The sequence below is a fragment of the Lytechinus pictus genome, chromosome 5, assembly GCF_037042905.1.
Source record: "Lytechinus pictus isolate F3 Inbred chromosome 5, Lp3.0, whole genome shotgun sequence".
NCBI classification, from domain to species: Eukaryota; Metazoa; Echinodermata; class Echinoidea; order Temnopleuroida; family Toxopneustidae; genus Lytechinus; species Lytechinus pictus.
The window spans coordinates 51,286,948-51,310,672 of record NC_087249.1 but is presented as its reverse complement, the minus strand read 5'-3'; the positions used below and the strand labels follow the sequence as shown (position 1 = coordinate 51,310,672).

Genomic DNA, 23,725 nt, shown 5'->3' with positions numbered 1-23,725 from the left:
GGGTATTTACTTGTTTGGGCAAGTAAAATATGAAAAGAAAGAGGAACAAAAGGGATACTGGATTCCGACCAGCAAAAACACCGTCGGAATCTGGAACAAGAAAATTCCAAAAATTGTGGGCCGAGCCTCGCAATTATAATGCACCAAACAAGTGTAAATGGGGTCTAAATGAAAAAGATTACCTTACTCAAAATTATATGTAACAATGAGAAGGTACTGAGCAATTATAATGTTTTTTTATCTGTAGTTGTGTTCAACATGCAGCAGGACAATAAGGTCTGTTGGGGACTGCATTACATGCCGACAGGATGCTGAATATCGGCAGAGTTTGGCAACAGACCAACAACGGAGCCAGGTAAGGAGAGATCACCATCTTATACCATTTTTATTAATATACATTGCATCCCAGAAAAAAAATGAATGTGGACTCCTGGGACTCATGAAGTCAATCAACTTCATCCTACGCATGGTGTGCTACCAAGATCTTCTTGATAAAATGGGACAGCTGTGCGTCACTTTTCAAGGTGACAACATTGCAGCAGCATCATCTGTGAGAAACTGTATAACAGGCACTATTTCATCAGTGAATGGAACAGAACAGAATCCAGGCACAAGGTCTAAGCCAGTCCTTACCGATCAGATAGGATTCTCTAATGTGGTGGGTGCAAAGACGGGAACGTACATCAACCTCTTGATGGCTCCTCTTTAAGAAGACCCGTTATGCCAATAGGAAGAGTCATTTGAACAAACCAATGTCCAACTGATCTGTGATCCATTGGGCACCCGGTGGGTGTTACATACAGCTGTTCGTATGTTATAGCACCCTCAGGTGGTATGATAAATGGAAAAGTTAATAAAGCTGGATAAATGCAATCTACAAGCACGATATAACATATCCTTTACCTGTGCTATAAAGTTTAAGATTGACATGGCTGCTGACTAAGTGACAGTGTGTTCAAAGACCTCTCCCTAGATACTTCATTATCACCATAGATACCATCTCTCCATCGTTTATTTCATTCTTCATGTATAGTTCTTACTACCCTTGTTAACTAAGAATATTCATCAACATGTCTTATAAAGGAGATAAATCTGTACATAAATCCATCATTAAGACCAGTGGAAGATTTAACATCTTGAACGATGAGCTGGAAGGTGATGCTGCCAACTCTACTGGCCCAGCTAACCACGCTCCAACACTCCCCCTGGCCTTACCTCAGCTTACAGTCCATCTTAAAGCTGCAACGGGCAATTTCAAGAAAATAATGGAAAAGGCTGTCAAGTCGATGCTGGATAGCAGAAAAGAGGTCCAGAAGACCTTGGAATTTGAGAGTCACAGGATAACTGAATTAGAAAGGAAAAACTTGGACCTGGAGAAGTGCCTTGAGAGGCTAGAGAAGCCAAACCAAGTGCTAGAAAAGAGGGCTGCTAGCCAAGATGTTGAGGCGAACTTGGCTGTACGTATAGCGAAGAAAGACAACTTTCGTGTTGTTGGATTGAATGAAGCGGAGGATGGCAAAGAGGAGGATTGCATCAAGACTGTGAAAGATATTCTTTCATCGAAGTTCAGACTTAAAATTAAGGTAGAAATTGCTTGATGTGTTGGGAGAAAACAATGAAAATCCAGGAATAAAGTGGTAAAAACTTGTTCTCCTGAAGACAAAATTCAGGTTATGAAGGAGGAGCGAGTTGCCCTAAAGAAAGAAGGCTTCTACTTTATAGATGATCTGACAAAGATTGATCTTGAGGAAAAGAAAAAAATACAAGAGTCAAGATGTTGAACCTAGTGCAAATATTTTGTTTTTTGGGTTTTCCCTCTTTTTTTATTTCCTATATTCTATGTTAATAATCATAAGTATTCCAGGGCCCCACTCACAAGCTTTGCTTTTAAAGGGGTCCTAAAACCAATTCGTCTATGCTATAATCTAATTGATGTGTGTTTATGTACTCCTTTACATTGTATGTATATCTATTTTGATTATGATGTTATGTTTTTGGTTTTAAATAAATAAACTTGAACTTAAATAAGGCTCTACACATTCCATCACTGAGGTTTCATGGGTATACTGTTCATAGCTGACCTTGGAATAAGACTTAATGCTCTGGTGAAGTATGTGTCGTATGATACCATTATTCATTTCATTGTAATATTTGGGAGGCATAATGTGTTTACATTGTCTTAATGCATCGTATGATTTCTTTTATGGAGCCTAGGGAACAAGGAATAGAGGCTGTGGGGCGGTCAAACGGGGATCTTTCAATCCTCCCATTCTTTCCCAAGCTTCTCTAGATGTAAATAATTTAATAGATTCATTACATTGACAGTGAAAAAAAAAAAAAAATTCTTTGTTCTAGCAAGAGTTAACGAAAGTTAACTATATATTATTTTAAGCAGTGCTTTTTCCAATTCGCACATGAAACATGTTTCATACTCTCAGACGAATATCGAAATTGCCACATCTATCTCTCTTCCAAGTAAATGCATTTATACAGTTTAGTTAAAAAATTTCTGAATAAATAGCAGTATAAATAGCAAAAATATAGGCCTTTATGGATTAACCCGTATAGACCAGTAATAAGTACATGTACATATCTGAAATAACACTACCTGCTTCAATTCAATGCAATATTCACTTACTCTGTTACCTTAAAAGACTCGGTCAGATATGATGTGCTAAGCTGCAACAAAAATCGTTTACATGTAAACGACAGCATTGTATTCAATACAGTGCTAGTTTTCGGAAGGGGGGCATGGTTGAATCTTTATTTCATTTGAAGATTGAATGCATATTCCGCTTTTCCTTCATTTTGTTTCCAATTTGAATTTTACTGTGTACTGATTCTGAAACCAGAATAAATGCAAGACCAAAAGTCTAAAACTGAATAACATGGATAACCCATGGTGCATTGCAAGAAAACTATGATTAATTGCAAAATTTAGCTAGTTTGGGTCTCCAAAATCAACTTTACATCTTGCAATCAATAGCAAAGCTGCTTCTTGCAACAAGAAGTTTAAAACTTATATGCTACAGATAACTGATTGTAAAATTGCAACAGAAATTGGAAATTGATTACAAATGATATCTTGCAACATCCTCTTAGGTTGGATTACAATTTACAATTTGAAATGGTTGGTTAGGGTTGTGTGACCAAATGCTGCAGTTTTGCACCATCGTATCTGAACAGAGCCTTAGAAGACGAGCCTATTGGAGGAGAGGCTTGGCCCTCCTCCACCGCCTCCCCCGCCGAGACCACACCCGCCAGGGGGGTCATTCTTATCGTCAAAGTTCCTGGAGTAGAACGGCTTCGCTGCAGAGGCTGGCCGCTGCTTTCTTAAAGCCGCTTCACGGGCCTCAATCTCTCTTTCCTGCAAAAATAACATAAACATGAAACAAACTGACAGAAAGGTATTACACAGGAATGAAGCACAGACCCAAATTCATATATGATTTCTGAAAAGAAATAAGGCAAATTAATATTTAAAAAAAATATTTCTCTTTAAACATTGGATAATTCTTTTTACCAATATCATTGATTGGCTTGAAAATATAATAAAGAATAAATACAAGGGGTGGTATCTCATACAAGTTAGGTCAGGGCTTAATCCAGACAGTTCTATAAAATGCTAGGTTTCATCTCTTTACCTCTCTCATTGAATAATCCTAAGAAAGACAATGTATCAGAGATTTCTTGGAAACCCAGTCCATACTTACCTAATCTTTTTACCATTTCTTTGTAAAAAAAATATATATCCTTTTTGAGAGATTATTCATTTTAGTGTTAATCTGTACTAGGTACTGAGTTAGCAACGGGCAATTCAAAAAGTGCTTGTGAAGTTCAGCAGGGGCTAGCTTTGATATTGCTTTCCCTCTTTCACTGGAAATAAAACACATGCACATTACTCTTACCTGAATATAATGAAGGTTGTCTTTTTGGATTGCATCTTGGAGATCTTTCCGCAAATGTTTCTCTTTCAAGACGGAAGGCATGTATGAAGATGACGACGACGATGATGGCACGGCTTTCTGCATTACCGAATCAATAGAGTCACCACTCCCATATTCATCATCACACTTCCTATAAAACAGAACATAAGCCGTGTCACGTGGGAAACGCTGCGTAACCTTGCCAAAGGAGTCAAACCTGGAAGAAGTAACACGACTGTCATTAAACAGATACCATTTATTGGGCAGATGATCTTCATCGGTCATTTCATTGGTTTTTGGATGGGTACCATCAACAGGGTTCCTATCGCTCTTTTTCTGCCGCAGAAGCTGTCTCTGGATATCGTCAACATCGTCACACGCATAACAATAGTAGTGTCCGCTTTCAGATGACATCCCTGAGTGAACTATCACTGTACTGAGGACATACTGAACTGTCCTGTCAGAGTCTCTCTCTGTGGAGCAGTGGGCAGTACCCATACTATTCTGTCGAGTCCTCTTTGTGCATGGTCCACCATGGTTCCCGTCCACACTGCAGTCACCATCGCAAGGATTCACATCCAGATGGAGAATTCTGGGATAGCGAACATCCTCCATGATCTTACACCGTCTCTGAAGTTTGACATCGTAGGAGAAGCGCAGGAGTGTGATGATCAGAATCTCTGGTGCATTGATAATTTCTAGAGACTTCTCAGCATCCTGCAAGCTCTGGCACTTGTCACAATGATACCTGTTGTCTTTTACCAGGAGCTCTGGACTGAAGTAATGTCTCAGAAGATCTTCAAGCGAAGTCTTTGTGGTGTTGGCTTCAGAGCTGGAACCTGCCAAACTCTGCACTTCACTTGTTGATCTGCTACCGCTATGAAGATCGGGTCCAACAGCAGCAGCTATGGCACTAGCACCTACAACACTCCGACTATCCTGAGCTAATTCCATGGCAGGATAGTCCGACTTCTCTGACTGCCTTTCTTCGGCTGGGGTATCACAACGTCCTCCAAGTAAATTTTCCCTTCCTTCTGTTCCAGGAAACCCAAGTGGCAAATCAAAAAATGTTTCCTTCCGACTTGACACCGTACCACAGTTCAAGCACCGGATGTGCGTTGCTGACTGTCCGCCAAAGTGTCTCTCTACAATGCTTTCCCTTGACGGTAATACATCATCTTTTTTCATCTTTGGTGAGGACCATGATCTTGTCTGATTGTAGGATTGACCAGAGTCCTTGGCCATGCTGCTACTGCTGCTGCAGGAGGCAGTATCTACTGAAAGACACCCACCATCAGTTGGATGACATGGCATAGTGGAACCTGATAGAGAAAGAGAAGCAAGTGGGCCTGCACTAGATGAGGGTGAGCTGGATGAGGAACCAACAGTATCTGTTTCCATCTGCACATCACTTCTGTCCATACATTCCTATAGGAAAAAAATAAGAACAAATGAAGAATTCAGTTTAAGAAGCCTAAATTCAGTATAGGTTCAGATTCTAATACTGTAATTCTGGGGAGCTTTCATGAAATGACTTGTCAGATGTTGTATTTGGTAAAGTATATTTTATCAAAACACAGGAACTGTGCTTCTCCGGTGATGGTAGCTTGATGCACCGGTGATGGTAGCTCGAGCTAAAGCTGGGGTAATAATAGTAAGCGCTTTGTATCTTCAGGCAAAAAGCGCTACATAAATTCAGTTATCATTATCATCATTCTCAGTGAATAATTAATTCCTTGAATTCCAACTTGACCCCACAGCACATAAATTACATTTCTAGAGTTTAACCAATAGCTACCTGATCATGTGCTTCAGGTCTCGGTGAAGAGGATGGGGATGAAAGCGATGAGGTGATGGATGCTGCCGCGTTCTTCATCATCTTTCTCCATCCCTTCTCCTCCTCATCCAGTCGGTCCAACAGGTACTTGAGGAACTCCGAACAGTCCTGCTGAGAGCCAGGAGCAAACCAAGGGGGTCTTGACGCTCTCAGGAACTCCCTCGGAGCGTACGCTGCCCTCTGAAAGTACACAGAATGCAATGGATTGAAAAACAATGACCCCAACCTACAAGCCCTGAGGGGTATACAAGTTCTCAGCTCAAGTGCTACATGTAGCTATGTATCAATCACTGGTCTGCATTTGCCATGATCTTACACCTGTGTTAAAATCATAGGAAGCCATGAAGTAAGGGCAATTACAACACCAATAAGATATTTTTAAAATCCCAGACCTCCCAACCAATGAAACTGGAAATAGGGATGATTTTGCTCAAAAATAGGAAAAAACAGCATTTCCCATAGGATTGGACATTAAATCTAACAAGGAAAATGTAACAATAAAAGCGAAACAAGAGGTCACAATGACAAAAAATTCATAATCTTTCCTCCAAATTCGTAACGGCAGAGAGATCTGAAATCCTAATTTTCAAATAAGTGAAGCCACGAAGCTAACTCCCATTAAATTGTAAATTGCTGATTAGTCTACTTTCCATTTGGTCTCATCCAACATGGTCATATTATACTTTGCCAAACAATCATTTCATCTAACCATTTCTTCTAATTTCAGTGTTTTCCATTTACCATTTGTCTAATATCAAATTAGCCTACAGATATATATAGCTTCTACTTGGTTGAACACGAATTATTATAATGGTAAGATATACAGTTTATGAACCAAATTTTCATTTGACAAAGTAAAAAATACTAAGTCGATAAATTGGAAACTATACTGACTGGGCATGGCATTAGAATAAATGAGAATTAGACTAAATGAGAATTAGACTAATAGAGAATGAGAACAAGTGGGTATTATATCAAGTATAGTTTAGCCCATGTGGTACATGTATCAGACTATCTGAGAATATAAACCCTCAAATCACCCACCTGAGTATGAGCCAAGAATGCAAAGCAAAGTTGTATGTTATACATGATACTCTGTCTGCTGAAGAGTGGGTAGGTGATTATATCACTGCAGAACCTACATGTAGAAAGGGCACAAAGAATGAATGTTATGACTTCATGCATAAAGTACATGAAGCATTCCAAATGTTACTAAATGTAATGATACATTAGAAAATGGTTACAATAACTGTGTAGTGACAAATATAAACATTTTTTAATCATTTGCACGAATGATACGCCATATAAATCCACCATATAAGCACATTCTCTATCATCTCTAATTTGATTTTCATTCTCAGGATCACTACCATTGCTACTGTCAGAATATTAGCAATCATGACATTATCAAGAACAAAATCACAACCACCATCACCATCATTTTCACTATCATGGTCATCATCATGACCATCATGGGGGCGTCGTGGTTTAGTGGTTACGACTCTCGTCTATCAATCGAAGGGGCGTGTTTTCCTTCAGCAAGAAATCTACCTACATTGTGTTGCACTTGACCCAGGTGAGGTGAATGGGTACCCGGTAGGATCTATTCCTTGAATGCTTTAGCGCCTATATGGCGGCTCAGCTACAGCCGGGGTAATACTATGATACCAAGTATCAAGCGCAGTAGAGTATATGCAATTATAGTAGCTGCACTATATAAATGGACCATATTATTATTATTATCATGATCATCACCATGATCATGATCATCACCATAATCACCATCATCATCACCATAATCACCATCATCATCATCACCTACCACCACCACCATCAATACATCATCACAATCATCAAAATAACCATCATCACAACAACCATACCACCACCACCATCCTCCTCCTCATCACCATCATATTAAGGTATCTTTACAAAAGTCTGTGCCGCTTCTGACAGGAAGCATGCCTTACATGCCATTTTTCATAGCGGCTTTCCTGCATTCCTATCCTTTTTTGCTATGATGTAGTGTGAGAAATGGTAATGAAATCTTGCTTGCAGGACCGTAAGACAGGGCTCTGACTATTGACAAGGTACCTTATTGAAAAGGACTTACTTTGATGACATGTATAAAGCTTGTATGACACTGTTCATGTAGCAGGTGTTTCCCAAGTTGACCAGGCCTGTTTTGCCCGTATCAGAGCGGGGCTCGAACCTTGAAGAGAATTCCGTTCCAAGGCCACCTTTCTGCGATGTCCAGGCACTCTGCTTCAGCCTGGCCATCATACTTGTTTCACTCGGGCGGGGGAAACCCTGAACAGAAAGACAAGGTACATCTACACTTAGGCTTAACAAGATATATAAATTTACAACTGCAGTGTTTAAATTAGCCTATTATTTAGGCGGAGGATAGAGCTACATGTCAGCGTTCATCCCAACCATCGTATTAGTCAATTTTGGTTTAAAAAAAAAAAAATCAATTTTGAGATTATTGCAGAAAATACTGTACAAGTCCTATTTAATTCTATACATAATTAAATTTCTAGGCAGCAATTTATTTTAGTTTCCGAGATATGAGGGGATTTTCACGGTGATGCCATACAAATTGTTGATAAAATGCGCAGATCCCATTGGAAACGTGTACTGTAGCAAAGCATATAACAGCTGCATGCACTTAATATGCCAAACCATAGTATCTGCACTGCATTGACTTTGCACATGAAAGAGCGATACGACATATTGCTTGGTCGCATGCATTGAAATCATGGTCAGGGTTGTTGCATCCCTATGGCATTTTGAACAGGGAAAATCTCAACTGCTCCAACCGAAATTAAAAGCATGTAGCTCTTTTGCAATATTTTTTCTGATTCTTGGGTTGTGTAAAAATAAAGATATCAATTTCAAGCAATTGTCTTGGTCTTTCCAACCATGAATTTTTCTAGAAATGAATATGTTGTAAGGCTGGGGAACAAAGTGTGGAATTTACAGTAAACTTTGAAGTCCATTTTCCCTGAAATGGGTTCGCACAGTCGTATGTGTGATATGATGGTTCGGATGACTGCCGACAATGTATGTCTCTACAGTTATGCTATTAAACACAAGAGATGCGACTGATGTGGAAGACTACTAACTGGCTGTGAAGTGGAGCCGCCAAACGCCTATACATTCCTGTCTTGATTTACTAGTAGTTATAATTTCTTTTTAATGACCAGGAATTCAGGATTCAATGCAGGTTTTCCTACGAAGAACTGCCACTGGATGTTTGTCGATAAAAAGAATTAGTTTAATGAGCTTTGAAATGCTTTACAACTGCAATGTTCAAATTAACTTTGAAATAGAAAAATGTTGAATTCACGTGGTTGACCAATTTCTCAGAATATAATAATGCATATCAAAATTGATGTCTTATGATACTCAAACATTCTCTATTCATATCGTTCAGCAACTAACCTTGAGGGCTTCCAGGAGGGGATCATAGAGCTCTGGGTATCCTACATGGTGATACATCAGGCAATACACTAGATCAGCGACCTTTGACCTGAAGCTGTGACTGGACGGTGTATCCTCAGCATGCAGTCTCTGCATCAGCTCTGGTATCTGACCTAGGATCTAAAATAAAGAGAATAAAGATAAATGAAAATTAATCCCTGTATTCATAACTACAGTAGGGACAGTGATTTTCCGTTTCAAAAAATTGCCTTTTCCGTTTCAGAAAATCTCAAATTCCGTTTCAGCATGTCAGAAAACGGAAATTCCGTTTCCCCATAGACTTTGTACACACGGAAAAGTGACAATTCCGTTTACACATAAATCACAACACGTACCGTACACTCGCACTGGTCAAAATTTGTATCTGCTACTGTACCAACAACACAATAGAATCCGTTCTAATCGGATCTATGCGGGTGCATAAAATATTTTTCCAACCCAATTTAGCATGCATACATCCTCACCTTTCAGATTATTAGCATTATTTCACGGTGAAATGATATTTCATCGATAATTTTGGGGTTTTTTGGACATCGTTATCATCCGTCAACGGCTTTTGCCAATCCGCCATCTTGGATTCTAAAACCATGATATCGTGCTGTTACATCTTCAAACGTAGAGGGCAGCAACACACGACCGTGTAGTGAACGATATGTGTGCATGTGAAGCCCAACCCGGCCGGTTGGCGCCGGGAACGGGTACGGTGCGGGGGTACAATCGAGTGTGCTGATGTCGAGTGCAGTCACGATGTGTAAATTGTCATGAAAGTAGCGAAGTGGGATCGTGTTTTCTGGGGTTTTGTGGCCATTTAATATTCTCATTTTGTTGTGATTTTGGAGTAATTTCTGTTGCTATTCTGTGTATTTTGAGGGAAAATACGTTGTCCGTGATTTTCCGTTTGAAATGCCACTTTCCGTTTCAAAAGGCCCTTTCCTTGAATTCCGTCCGTTTTCCGCGATCGCGGAAAATCACTGTCCCTACTACAGCAATTGGAAAATACCCATAATTCTTTGTTACCTTTGCAACGATCATCGTATCGTATCAGTCTTGGACTATTTGTGGCTTCGTAGGTGGAAACGGGCTACAACTTTTGTGTTTACATAATACGGATTCCTAATTAAAAAATTTCCTGATCTAGCAGCCTGATTAATGGTGTAAAAACACCAACACCAACACCAAACTTCAAATTGCCAATTAGTCTCCTATTTGAGGATATGTTTACCTTATGAAAGGCATCTGGAGAGTGTTGAAAGCTGAGGAGCATATGAGAAAACACATTGAAGGCACAGTCTCGGACAATGGGGAAAAACAGCCGTGACACCATCTAGAATAAATAAAAAAACACAAGGAAAATGTGCAAATAAAAGCAGTAAGCCTCAGAAATCTGTATAAGCAAACCTGGGGCCCCGTTTCATAAAGAGTTACAACTGTTGTAACTTTGCCATTATTGCAACTACCATGGTAACCTTGATTTTGATTGGCTGCTGTACCCTGTTGCCATGGTATTTGCCACAATAACAAAGTTACAACAGTTGTAACTCTTTATGAAACGGGCCCCCAGAGATTCTTTCTTTAAAGGCCAAGTCTACCCCAACAAACAGTTTGAATAAAAAGAGAAAGATCAAACAAGCATAACACTGAAAATTTCATCAACATTGGATGTAAAATAAGATAGTTATGACATTTTGAAGTTACGCTTAATTTCATACTAGTAACATTTATCAGATCCTGGTCGGTATGCAAATGAGGAGAGTGATGACATCATCCACTCACTTTTTCTTTTGTATTTCATTACATGAAATATGAAATATTCTAATTTTCTCCTCATTGTCATGTGAAACAATGTTGACTCCTTCTTGAACATATGGAATTAGCACTGTTAAATAACATTTTGTGGTTCAAACAAAATGGTCCTTATTGTCAAATCTGTAAAAATTACAATATTGCATAATTCAAACAATAAAAAAAAATGAAATAGTGAGGTACATCACTGGCTTTCTTATTTGCATATCACCGAGTTGTACATATAACTGTTTTGTGAAAAATAAGCGAAACTTAAAAAATGTAACTTATTTTACATACGATTTTGATGAAATTTTCAGCATTATACTTGTTTGATGTTTCTCTAATGATTCAAATCAACTTTTTTCTGGGGTAGACTTGACCTTTAAAGAAAGGATCATAATGTATCTGAGCTCTCTCATTTAGAACTTACAATAAAAAATAAGCTTAAAAGTGATCTTGTTGCACTAAAGTATGAGATAATTTTTTTTTCTTTTTTTCTTAAAATCCTTAAAGCAAATCCCTGAGCCTCCCTACTCACCGTTTCGACAGTCAGCAATGTGACTTTGATGAGGATGGTAAACTTGTTGGCAGAGGCAAGATTGGTCAGGAATGTGATTATCCATTGATCAATGTTGACAACGCTTGGCCAGGAGAGCCAGTCTATCATCCTCTGCAGGGCTACAGTCATTCTTTCGTCCGTGATGGAGATGTCAGAGACCGCGCTCTTCGTGACTGCCTCAACCACCTTCATGTGGATATGCTGGACCAGAGCGCCCAAGGCCAAGGACGGGTTCTGCGACTCCTCGGCGGAGAAGGTGGAGATGATGTTGAAGACGTGCTGGAGGGACGGGATGATGGTGGTTGGCTTGGTGGACCAGATCAGCCGCAGGAGATGTCCGACGCTCCCAACTGCAGCCATGCAGGTCTTCAGCTCCACATCACCGATGGGAATCTCCAGGATGCTGGTGTTGGTTATCAGGGTCTGGCACAGGGTGATAGCAAAATCGTTCTCCGGAATGCAGTCTTGGTTGGCTCGCAGGAGCCGGCAGATCTCACCCTGGATGGCCATGTCAGGGAACCTCCGGCAGAGACTGACTACGCCTGTCCTAATGATCTTGGTGGCCGTTTCGTGCTTGAGGTGGACAGTCTTCAAACAGTCACTTATGAACTGGATCAACATTAGAGGGCTGTTTATTGATTCACCAAATGATGATATAAGGAACTGATGACAGAAGAAATCTTCATATGTTGCTGGGTTGTACTTTGCCCAGGCCTGAAATATCTGTTACAGTTGAAAATTAAGAAAATAAGAAACTAAATAACAAACAAAAGGTGATTTTGATGTTTTCATAAATTTATTGGATTTGATTTGCCAAGGCTTGAAATATTTGTTATCTTAGATTTATTGTACCTGTGATAGTATCATGAATGTACAGTGTAAGCACATACATGAATGTATTTTTTCCTTCCTCACTCTCTCTCTTCCACATATATTCACTTGCTCATCTTCTCTTTGCCTTGTTTCTCCTCCCAATTTGAATGCATCAACTTCAAATCTTATGCTGAATCTGTTACAAGCTTCTGTGAAAGATGTCCGTTCTCTAGCTTTACACATTTAGCTTCAGCACAATAATAAGCAATTCTTGTTGGAGCGAACCAAACATCTGAAAGGAAGATGATACCATCATTTGCCACCTTCCACCCAGGTAAAACAAATGAATACCTGGTAGGAAACAATTTTTTAATGTATGTGCATGATATCCCAAAAGCAATGTAATCATATTGCCTTGATGCTTATTTGAAAAAAATCAATGCTGCATAAATGTTGCATAATCCTCATCCTAAATTGCATATTAAAAGAAAAACTCTTTTTTTCAATGTGTTATCGTCAATAGCATAATTATGTTTGCCAGAGTTTTTTCATGGCAAAAGTTTTATACAACAGGCCGCTTGTGTGTAATAATAACTAAATAACTTCTGGTACAATGTACATGCTATTCATAAAAGATTAAGAATATGCAGCGAAACATGGAAAATCAGATTGAGATACTAGGATCAGTTTCCTCTGGCAATTGCCGTACCTGTTGGCCCATGTCCTGTAGGAACTCCTCTTCACCGATGACCCAAGACGAGGAAAGCTGAAGGATTGTTGTCACCTCTTCTTTGTTCAAAGGTTTTGAGGCCGTGGATATCATCTTTGTGAAGAGTGCTTTCTTGACCCCCTCTGGGTGGGTAGATGCTGCGATGCCAAGCAGAATCTTATCCATGGTTAGACTAGGAATGAAAAAAAGTTCAATTAGCAAATGTCTTATTAGCCAAAATCTTAATGACATGTAAAAGAAAGATCATTTGACAAAGGTTTTGAGGCTGTGGATATGTGAAGAGTGCTTTCTTGACCCCCTCTGGATGGGCAGATGCTGCGATACTAAGCAGAATCTTATCCATGGTCGTACTAGGGAAGAACACATAACATCAAATGAGCTAAGTATTTTCAAATCTTTTGAGGCTGTGGATATTATCTTCGTGAAGAGTGCTTTCTTGACCCCCTCTGGGTGGGTAGATGCTGCACTACCAATCCATGGTTGGACTAATGAAAACAAATATCAAATGTGCTAGGTATTTTCAAATCTTTTGATAAAATTTAACAAAAAGATTATTTGCACAAAGGTTTTGAGGCTGTTGATGTCTTTGTGAAGAGGGCTTTCTTGACCCCCTCTGGATGGATAGATGCTGCAATACCAAAAAGAATCTTATTTAATGTTGGACAAGGAACTAAAAAAAAAAAAATTGGCAAAAGTGTAACAAAAGGATTCATTGCGCAAATGTTTAGAGACCTTGGATATTATCTTTATAAAGAGGGCTTTCTCGAAACCCTTACATTGAGCGGCTGGGTCCCAGTAATATTTTATTCATAGTTGGAGTAGGAATTAAAAAAAAAGTCAAGACAAAATTAGAGGTTTTTGTAAATTTTGCTTAAGTTTCACTATGGCCTCTTCCTTGCTCAAAGGTTACTTTTAACCCTAAGAAGACTGGGGGGGGGGGCTGATTCAGCCCCCCTCGACATTTTTCGCGATAAATCCGCCGCTCAAAGTTTTTTGACTGCGTCGCTTGCTGACTTTTTACTTTCGAGTCTCGCGCAACTTTTGAGACCAAAATTGTGATCCCCGGTTACGCGGTTCCGAAATTATGCAACATTTTGTAAGAGCATGCAGACCCAAAATTACTCAAAAACGTGAATTTGTGTACAAATCCAATGCAAGTAGTGTTTTAGCCAAAATTCATAAAATGTATCATTATTTTTCCTTTACTGCTTAAAATCAATTAATTTTATCTTGTTTAAGGTCAAAATTAAGTCCCTGACAATTTCCATTGAAAAAACAATAAAAAACAAAAAGTTGAAAAACAAAGAAATACATAAGAAATTTATAAAAAAATAGAATACATAAGAAAATAAATGTGATGTTGAAATTTTTGAAAAACAAATTTGATCAGATGCCTATCTAGAGTACTAGTATATGAAACAAAAATTAGCATTTTAGGGGCATTATTTTATTAATTAGAGCAAACTTATGATTTTACGCATAAATTAGCATAATTAATGAGCAATGAGATTTTTCACAGAATTTGATATAGTTTTGTAGATAATGCCATGGGTAACGCGCGTGACAATTTTCGTCGCGATCGCGTGATCGATGGCCGAGATCATAAGGGGGGGCTGAATCAGCCCCCCCCAGTCTTCTTAGGCGTCGAAACAGCCCAGTCTATAAAAATAGGGTTAAGGCTGTGTATTAATCATCTTGAGAAAGAGGGATATCTTAAAATCCTCTAACCCAGGGAGCTCCGGCTCGCAAAGCGGGCTGGAGCCCAGGACTCGTCCATGTAATACAAGTCAAACATATACTCTCCAAAATGGGGTAGAATGTGGTCGCAATAGCACTCCAAATAAAAGGTGAAAAATCAATTATGCACTTACCTCGATTATATGGATGAAGGTCTATCGTGACACACTAATCCTGACATCGAGGCACAAACTGGACCCTCAAAAAAAGGAAAAGTTCTGTCTCGTTCGTTCTCCTTCTGTCGAAATTGGAAATCGCCGATCGATACCAAAACGAACGCGACGTAGACATCTAACTTTTCCTTTTTTTGAGGGTCCAGTTTGTGCCTCGATTAGTGTGTCACGATAGACCTTCATCCATATAATTGAGGTAAGTGCATAATTCATTTTTTCCTCTTTTATTTGGAGTGCTATTGCGACCACATTATACCCCATTTTTTCAGAGTATATGTTTGACTAGTATTACACGGACGAGTCCTGGGCTCCGGCCCGCTTTGGGCCGGAGCTCCCTGGGTTAGAAATCCTCTTGATTTTATACATGTAAGTGGGTGCAGGGTACAGAAATCTTCTTACAAAATAACAAGATATTAATTCATCATCAATTGACTTACATGTACATGTACGCAGCCAGCCGAAATGGCAATGCCCTTTCTTCAAATTTAAGTCAACTTTTGCCAAGACCAGAGTTTTGCTACAATCCCAATCGCATCGAGCACAAAGAAGCTCTATCTTTACTTTGATATTATATTGTTGGGCCCAAATTCATAAGGGTGGTTATAAATCAGTTGTTTGAAATCATGGTTTTTGCTAATTTCATTCTTTAAAGATAATTGCCAGTTGTGGTAACGTTCTCAAAATGACTTTTTACAGAATCCAATATAATGACCACAAAGTGTCTGTTTGTATGAATAAAACATATGTGCCAAAGGATTCTGGAAGAAATTGTGTAATTGCTGAGAAATAAGCAATATTAGCGCGGATTCGGGCACTTCCGTCGGGTCTTTATTCCAGCAATAATAATATACACTGTCCCACGTGTGCGTATCTATGTTGGCGATCTTCAGTGTGATCGTTTTTCAGCTTAGATTTTATGATTTCACAAAGTTCAGTTTATGTAACTGTACCAGATCTAGATCCACGGTGATATAGTGATACTTAAGGACGTTCCACAGTTATGTTTGTGCGCATTATGATCTGCGCATATTTTACACTCTGCGCGCTGACGTCACAATAGATGAACAGGTGATTAATTAGCTGTGGGTATGAGCTGATTTTTCTCATCATCTGCACTCTAACTGCAGATCCGATGCGTTATTTTATGAAGCTAAAAAATTGAATTATTCCATGGACCATTTTTAAAAATATCTCTACAATTTCAAAATACTTTACTCTGCAGTGCTGCCAAGAATCACGAATATGACCCCGAGTTTGAATAAATGGTAGAGTGGTTTTGACTTTTTCTTCACATAGATACAAAGCATTTGGCACATTTTTGGTGTTTTTAAAAACACATTTGCTCTAATAAAAATGCTGATAGTTTGAAAACAAGCACATGAACCCCTATTTTTAAATGTTTGCACCTCTTAGGTATACCTTCCTCTACAACTTTGCAAATTTTGGTGAAAATGACATGGATTTTGAATAAAGTGCAGCATTTATTGTACTTTTGTAGTTTGTTATTGAAATTTCACATTTTTGAGATTGGGTTTTTGTTATCTTTTACGCCATTTTTAAGAACTGACAGTGCTGTTAGACTTAAAATTGCAAAAAATAGCACTATAAAGAGATTCTCCTTTCTAACGATACAATTATTAACTCTCTTGCGAAATTTGATGTCCTTTTCATGTATTTTGACTGAGTAATAGAGGTTTAAACTCATTGTAGTGATCTTGCGAGGTCTAAAAATGCCAAATTATTTTGAATGCGCAATTCTTAAGAACATCCAGTTGGGTGAACTTTGAAGCTCTATAGCAAAAAATCAAGCACATGGACCTATGTTATTTTTTGCATATTTCGAATATTCAGGTTCTAAAGTATCTATGTGCAAAGTTTGGTGAAAATGACATGGATTTCACTTTAACTGTGGAACGTCCTTAACCTTGGTTTTACAGACTTTCTCATGAAATCAGTGTTTTACTGTGCAACTACTTTCATTTGTGTTCTGTCCAAGTTACGACATTATGTTCCTAAATCAATTTTGATTACTTTATATAATAGCATCATACTACCCCATTTGAATTATTGCAATGTTGTCTGGGGCTACACCTTCAAATCACACTTAGATAAACTACGTATTTAAAAAAAAAAAGTAGTTCGTATTATTTCAAACGCTCCCTACCGCACTTATATAAAGCCTCTATTTTCTCAACTGAACATAATGCCATTACAGGACTTGATATCATTTATTTCCCTCGTATTTATGTATAAATTTTATGCTAAAATCTTGCCTCCTCTTTTCAATGACATTTTTGTCCCAAATTCTACAATACACTCAGAAAATTATTAACATGTGCTTCAAAAAAAAACTTTCAATTATTTGTTTTTATCTCATTGAAAGTCCCCCCTTCCTCCCCCCTTTTTTTTTATTTTTTATTTATTTATTTTATTTTTTTTACGGCTGTTGCATCGGTGTACTTAGTGTAATCATTATTATTTGTTGTATATATTTTCAGTGTTCATTTTCACTCGGTGGCCCCTTTTTATAAGCTCTGCTTTCTCCGGGGTCACCAAACCATCATTCTACTGTTATATTTAGTATTTGTATAATCATCTATATTGGTACGTATTTATGTAATTGTCTGTACCTGATGATGGTTGAATAAATAAATTGAATTGAATTGAATTTAGCTTTAAAGATAAATGCCAGTTGTGGTAACGATCTCCAAATGAGTTTGAACAGAATACAATAAAATAGCCACCCAAGTGTTTGTATACATAGTATGAATAACAAATCTGTGGTTTTGTTCCAATTTTGTGAACGTTCTCACAAATTTAGGAACGTATCGAAATGACCAGTCAAAAAAGAAAAAGTCTACCGCAGGTTTGTCTACAGCATTAAATTTGCACAGAAAACAAGTTGCCAAGCAGGCCTTCATTCGACATGGGGTCTGAGCGTAATACGGGCGCGAATGGCAGCTGCAACTTCCGGGTTGCATATCGTATATATTGAGGATATGCGTCTGCAAGTTTTCCCCGTCTTTTCATAATATTTTCCTTGTTTTTTTAATGAATTCTTGTTTAACAATGAAATCAATGAAATGTCGGATATGAAGTTGTATCCCATTTACATGATTTAGGTCTAGATCTATGAGAAGGAAAGTAGAAATTTCGGGGGCGAAAGTTTCAGTTTTTATTGCGGTACACGCACATGAATGGGTAGACCAAAAGCTTCGGTCTGTGTTATGTTGGTTGTTCTGCTGAACTCCGTTGGCTCCACTCACCAAATACAGAGACCGAAGTTCTAGCTCGATCTGTACAGGGGACTCAATGGCCATATGTTTATGGATTAAGTTAGGATAAAACAGGGAAGTGAAGTTGCGCGATAGCCAAAGTAAGTCACTGTTTTTCCCCCGTTTTGGTGCATTTCAGGCCAAAACGGAACAATTATCTTTATTTTGGTACAGTTCTTTTTATATATTTTTATGAAATAAAGAAAAAATTGATGTGCCCCGTCGGGGGGATTTTGCATTGTTAACCCCCTAATGGTGGCTGCATGATAGCGAGCCGTCTGTGTACGAGGAGAAATTTAAAAAAAATTTAAAATGTTAAAAAACTCCTCGAAACAGACGGCTGCCAGCTGTCTAATGAATGGGATGCAATCCCTGGCTCCGTGTAGCCTGGAGGCTTCTGTGGAGTAAAAGTCATCTACTATATGTAGGCTTACTCCCCATGAAGCCTGGGATTGATATCCATACCTGCCTGTGCAGGCGAGGAATTCCCACGCCAAAACTAAACCTAAATCACAAAATTTACGTTTTGTTTTGCGCCCAAACTAACGCACATGGGCCGAAACAATATTTACCCCCAGTTTTTAATAAAATTCCTAAGAGCTGCAACATAGATTTTAAAAATACTTGCATCGGCCAATAAATATCACGAATCGTAAAATATTTGTTTCCGTCGATAAATATTTATCGACCGAAACAAAATTTTACGATATTTATCGGCCGATGCAAGTATTTTAAAAATCTAAGTTGCAGCTCTACACGCGTGTGGTATCTAGGTATCAATAACAAAAGACTTCAAAATGGCGACGTAAACAGACTGGGTAAGTGAATGCTCGTGCTCTTAATTTTTTAACATTTACTTACTACTATTTATTTCATAATTAGGAATTTTATTAAAAACTGAGAGTAAATATTGTTTTGGCCCATGTACGTTAGTTTGGGCGCAAAACAATACGTAAAATTGGTGATTTAGGTTTAGCTTTGGCGTGGGAATTCCTCGCCTGCACAGGCAGGTATGGATCACTCACACGTATTGCGAGGTTAGTATGTTATACGAACCTCGCACCACGTACGTGTTTACAGTATGGATTTTAGAGTTGTCGGTCAACATCGCTTCATAACGCTAATAATGTTAGCCGAAACTCATTCCACTACTCACCAGGGCTTTTTCTGGTGAAAAGCGTTCCATTTTCAATTTTACAAATTTTATTCATGGAAAAAGCATGCAAAAAAAGAGCAAAATCGCTTACCTCGGCCTGGAAAGTTGCTTCGCATGTCTCTTCGACGGAAATAAAAGGAAGGTCGTTGGTGGCGCTAATACAATTCACAACCTTAATTCAGCTTGTCGGTATTTTTTAAACTATATTTTTTTTTCATTGTATGCGCAATTCCAATGATTGTTTGGTGAAAAAGAGACACCAATAAATGCAATGACTTAAAAAACTTACTTTTTAATTATTTTTGCTGACGATAATACGTTTTGGAAAATATTCAAAGCGATGACAAATTAAACAAAAAATATAGAAAATTGTAAAAAGATTGGACACTTTGCCGACTTCGCGTAACGCTTTGCATCGATTAACGTGTACGTTTTGTGTCTAGTCTTTCCCTTGTAGTGTCTTTGTGAAGATAAATCATGCGCCCTCTTTCGCTCATTAGACAAAAAATTTGAGAACTCGCAAGGTTGCTTTGTATTTTGTGGTCAATGAGAAGAAAAATTAACGCTTAAATGACGCTTTTTGAGGGATATTCATCATATTAGGAGGAATTGACTTCACATCGTTAGGTAAGTTTCGTAGGAGGATTTCATTCTGTAAATCCTCTTATTAAATTTACAGTAGTTTGTTGAATTGTTGAATGCGCCGTGCCTCAATTTTCCTGTACACGGCGGCAGAGATGCACCCATGGGTGGGTATGGATATCAATCCCAGGCTTCATGGACATGGGGAGTAAGCCTAGCCAGGAGGCTTCTAGAGAGTAAAAATAATTTACTAACATAGGCTTACTCTCAATGAAGCCAGGTCTTCCTTCTCATTCACCTACACGAAGGACCGCAAAACCTGAAAATTTCACCCCCGAGATTTCTACTTTCCTTCTAAGATCTAGCCCTAAATCATGTACATGGGATAAAACTTCATTTCCGACATTTCTACGCTCTCGTTGTTATTTTTAAACAAGAATTTATCAAAAAAATGTGCACGCGTCTGTAACGTTGGCGAAGAACAATAGGAAACAAGATGGAGGCGTAAACATCGGGCAAGTCTCTTCCGTCTTTTCATAATATTTTTCTCATTTTTTTGATGAATTCTTGTTTAAAAATAACAACGAGAGCGTAGAAATGTCGGAATGAAGTTTTATCCCATGTACATGATTTAGGGCTAGATCTTAGAAGTAGAAATCTCGGGGGTGAAAGTTTCAGAAAATGGGGAAAGGGAGAAGGAGAGGGGATGATGAAGGGGATAGGAAAATGTCAAGTTTGAAGATCTGAATATTAACACTAAAACAAAATTAGACTCCCATGTTTTATTTATAAAAATACCATCTTTTTCATGATTATAAAGGTTCAACGTCCCTGTTCTAGGTCTAAACTTCAACATAAATCTACTGGCGATTCGCGCTTGAATTCTGGAGGTCATTCCTCTTTTAAAAGTATAGGTAATCTGTCGGACTTTTCAAATCCCAAATTTAAATCTTAAGCGCAAATGCCCTCGCATTATTTTTCATTTAGATACAGTCCTGTCATCAATATCAAAAACTCTAAGCGCGAGCTTCGCGCTGGCATCATTTTTGTAAGTGACATTTATGATGTTGTTCATATTTTAAAAATGTCAATTTGTTGAGGTTTAAATGTCCAAAAGTTCAGCGCTCGCATAATTTGTAAGGTAAATAGGCCTACCCTTTTAATTGTTATACAAAGGCGCTTATACAACGTCCAGAATGCAGTTCGGAATATTGAAAATAACTATTGGTCCCGCTATTTCTGCCCGTGCGACAAGCATTTATCATTTTGAATCATGAGATTCACCTTTAAAATATGATGAAAAAGTATTGTTAAGACTGAATTAAGAAAAAAAGAAGCTCACGTTTCACGCTCGCATTTTGATCCGTTAGCTTGTGATAATAATGGTGACTTCGTTAATATATCTTAGCGGACATGTCCACCTTTTGGTGCTTCAAGAAAAATAAACACAACACACAAATAATAATAGAAAACAAACAAGAATAGAATAGATAGTTACCTATCCCACTCATGAATTCTTATTTAACAGTCCCCAAAACGTCTTTTTTTCGTGTTAGCTTATTTCATATACATATAGGCCTATATATATATATATATATAGGTCTCCTCATCATGGTTATAAAAAGTGCTCAGAATGTTTTATTTTCAAGTCCTTGTATCAGAATTTTCAGCTCGGGCAGCTCTATCGCATTTTGATTACTATCCTGTTGAATTATTTACTTGAACAAAATATTTAAAATGTCCAGCTTTTAGAACAGATATCAAAAAAAGGTATTCACCTTTGATCATAGATGAGGAAGAAGAAAAAAGTGCAAAAAAATAGGAAACAAACTAACGAATTAATGTGACATAATTTTTCTTCATTTCAAGGCGACTCTTTACATTTCATCATCGCTGATAGCTGATGGCGCTACAATAGAAAATACCGCTTGACAGCAAAAAAAAAAACAGAAAGAGGAAAATAATGCTGAGCGTCTAAAATGCAGCTAGCAGTACAAGCTGCAGAACCGTAAACAAACATCTTGTGAATAATATCGCGCGCCCTCTTTAAGCAAAAGTTTACAACCACGATGACCCTGCGGTATCTACGTGAAGATCACGAGAAAATGCTTTTTTTTTCTTAAAAACACACCAAAGAGAAGACAAGAAACGATCCATATGGTTCGGTAAGTGTCATACTCATACATAGCACAATTAGAAACATTATTTTAAAAGGAATGGCATAGGCCCTAGTTATTTTAGTAAAATTTTTAATAAAAAGGGTGTGAAAAATTTGCGTGCACCATGTGCATATGAATCCTTCGCACGCGAGATGCATTGATCCCATGAGTGGGAGTCTCCTGGCTACACACTTCCTTCCGAATTCCTGGATTCACAATTCCAACTCCCTTTCGCCAATCACTCACAGTCACACTACACAAGGCACCACCCACGTAAGATACAAGGGGATATCGCTCATGTGCAATCCCAATACATCTTACATGAAATAGTGACATATCCCTTGGAATCACGTCCACTAGGATTTTACGCGACGATATTATAAGAGGTGACCGTAGTAACCTCCTGTGCCTGCATTCATAATAACATTAACACTACAGCGAGGTGGCATAATTCACGATTATTAATTACTGCCAAAAGAATGACTCACCTATGTTAAATAAAATCAAACAGACCTCAGACTTTGTTGACAGGTAGGAAGGTTCAAGATGGGATATATCATCACATCAGTATCTTCTTTCGATCTATTTCCCGATCGCCATAAAATTTTTCGCGTGAGAACAGACATGTACGAATAGAGAATGAATTGAAATAAGCGGATAGGAACTGCAGAAACAGAAATAACCGAGTAAAACTGAAATTAGCGACCATATTTAACGGAACGCGTGGGGAGTGGAAGAGAGACTCAGAGTAAGAAGAGGATTTCATGAGGGAGTGGAAGGGAAATATTGGGATTGACAAGTATTTTGATATAGATTATTTAACGCAATCAGATCATTTTACGGTTTAGTACATGGTTTTGGAAAATAGTGGGGGGGGGGGGGACTGAAGCCCACCCAGCCCCGCCCCCCACGGTTCAGCGGCCCCTGACATCATCATCATTAATCATCACCACCACCATGATCTATATCAACATCATCTTCATTCTCCTCATTATCAATCACCATCATCATCAGTTCCATCACCATCATCTTCATCCTCCTCCTAATCATCACCATCTTCATCCTCCTAGTCTTCACCACCACCACCACCATCATCATCATCATCATCATCAACAACATCATCATCATCAATCATCCATCATCTCCACCATTATCAATATCAACATCATCTTCGTCCTCCTCTTCACCATCACCATCAGTTTTATCATCATTATCACCAATAATATCATCCTCACCACAACCACCATCAACATTATCATCTTTTGATGACATTCATTTTTTGCTGATTTTAGCACAAGTATTATCAATATCATAATCTGTTGTAAGGTAAATTACAGATACTTCCTAACAATGTTTTTTTTTTAAAGATGAGACATGGTACAAAAGAAATAAAAGTAGAGTGTTTAATTTTCATTTTCTCATTGAAGCCAGCATAAATATCTCAAATAACCATCAAATGGTAAGAAATATAAAAAAAACCACTGTTATCTTTACACTTCTACACCCA

General features: G+C 38.2%; 1 protein-coding gene across 1 annotated transcript; it reads right to left on the bottom strand.

Annotated features, from left to right (window-relative positions):
- Positions 1-1,658: 1,658 nt before the first annotated feature.
- Positions 1,659-22,873, bottom strand: LOC129261124 (ubiquitin carboxyl-terminal hydrolase 38-like). The gene is made up of 10 exons (XM_064099203.1): positions 22,707-22,873; positions 13,116-13,308; positions 11,573-12,316; positions 10,472-10,573; positions 9,211-9,369; positions 7,877-8,073; positions 6,808-6,901; positions 5,725-5,943; positions 3,909-5,354; positions 1,659-3,367 (listed from the first exon to the last, which is right to left on the bottom strand). Exons 2-10 carry the CDS (start codon positions 13,299-13,301, stop codon positions 3,191-3,193), a joined length of 3,324 nt encoding a protein of 1,107 aa, XP_063955273.1. The 5' UTR covers positions 13,302-13,308; positions 22,707-22,873; the 3' UTR covers positions 1,659-3,190.
- Between the last annotated feature and the right edge of the window lie 852 nt (positions 22,874-23,725).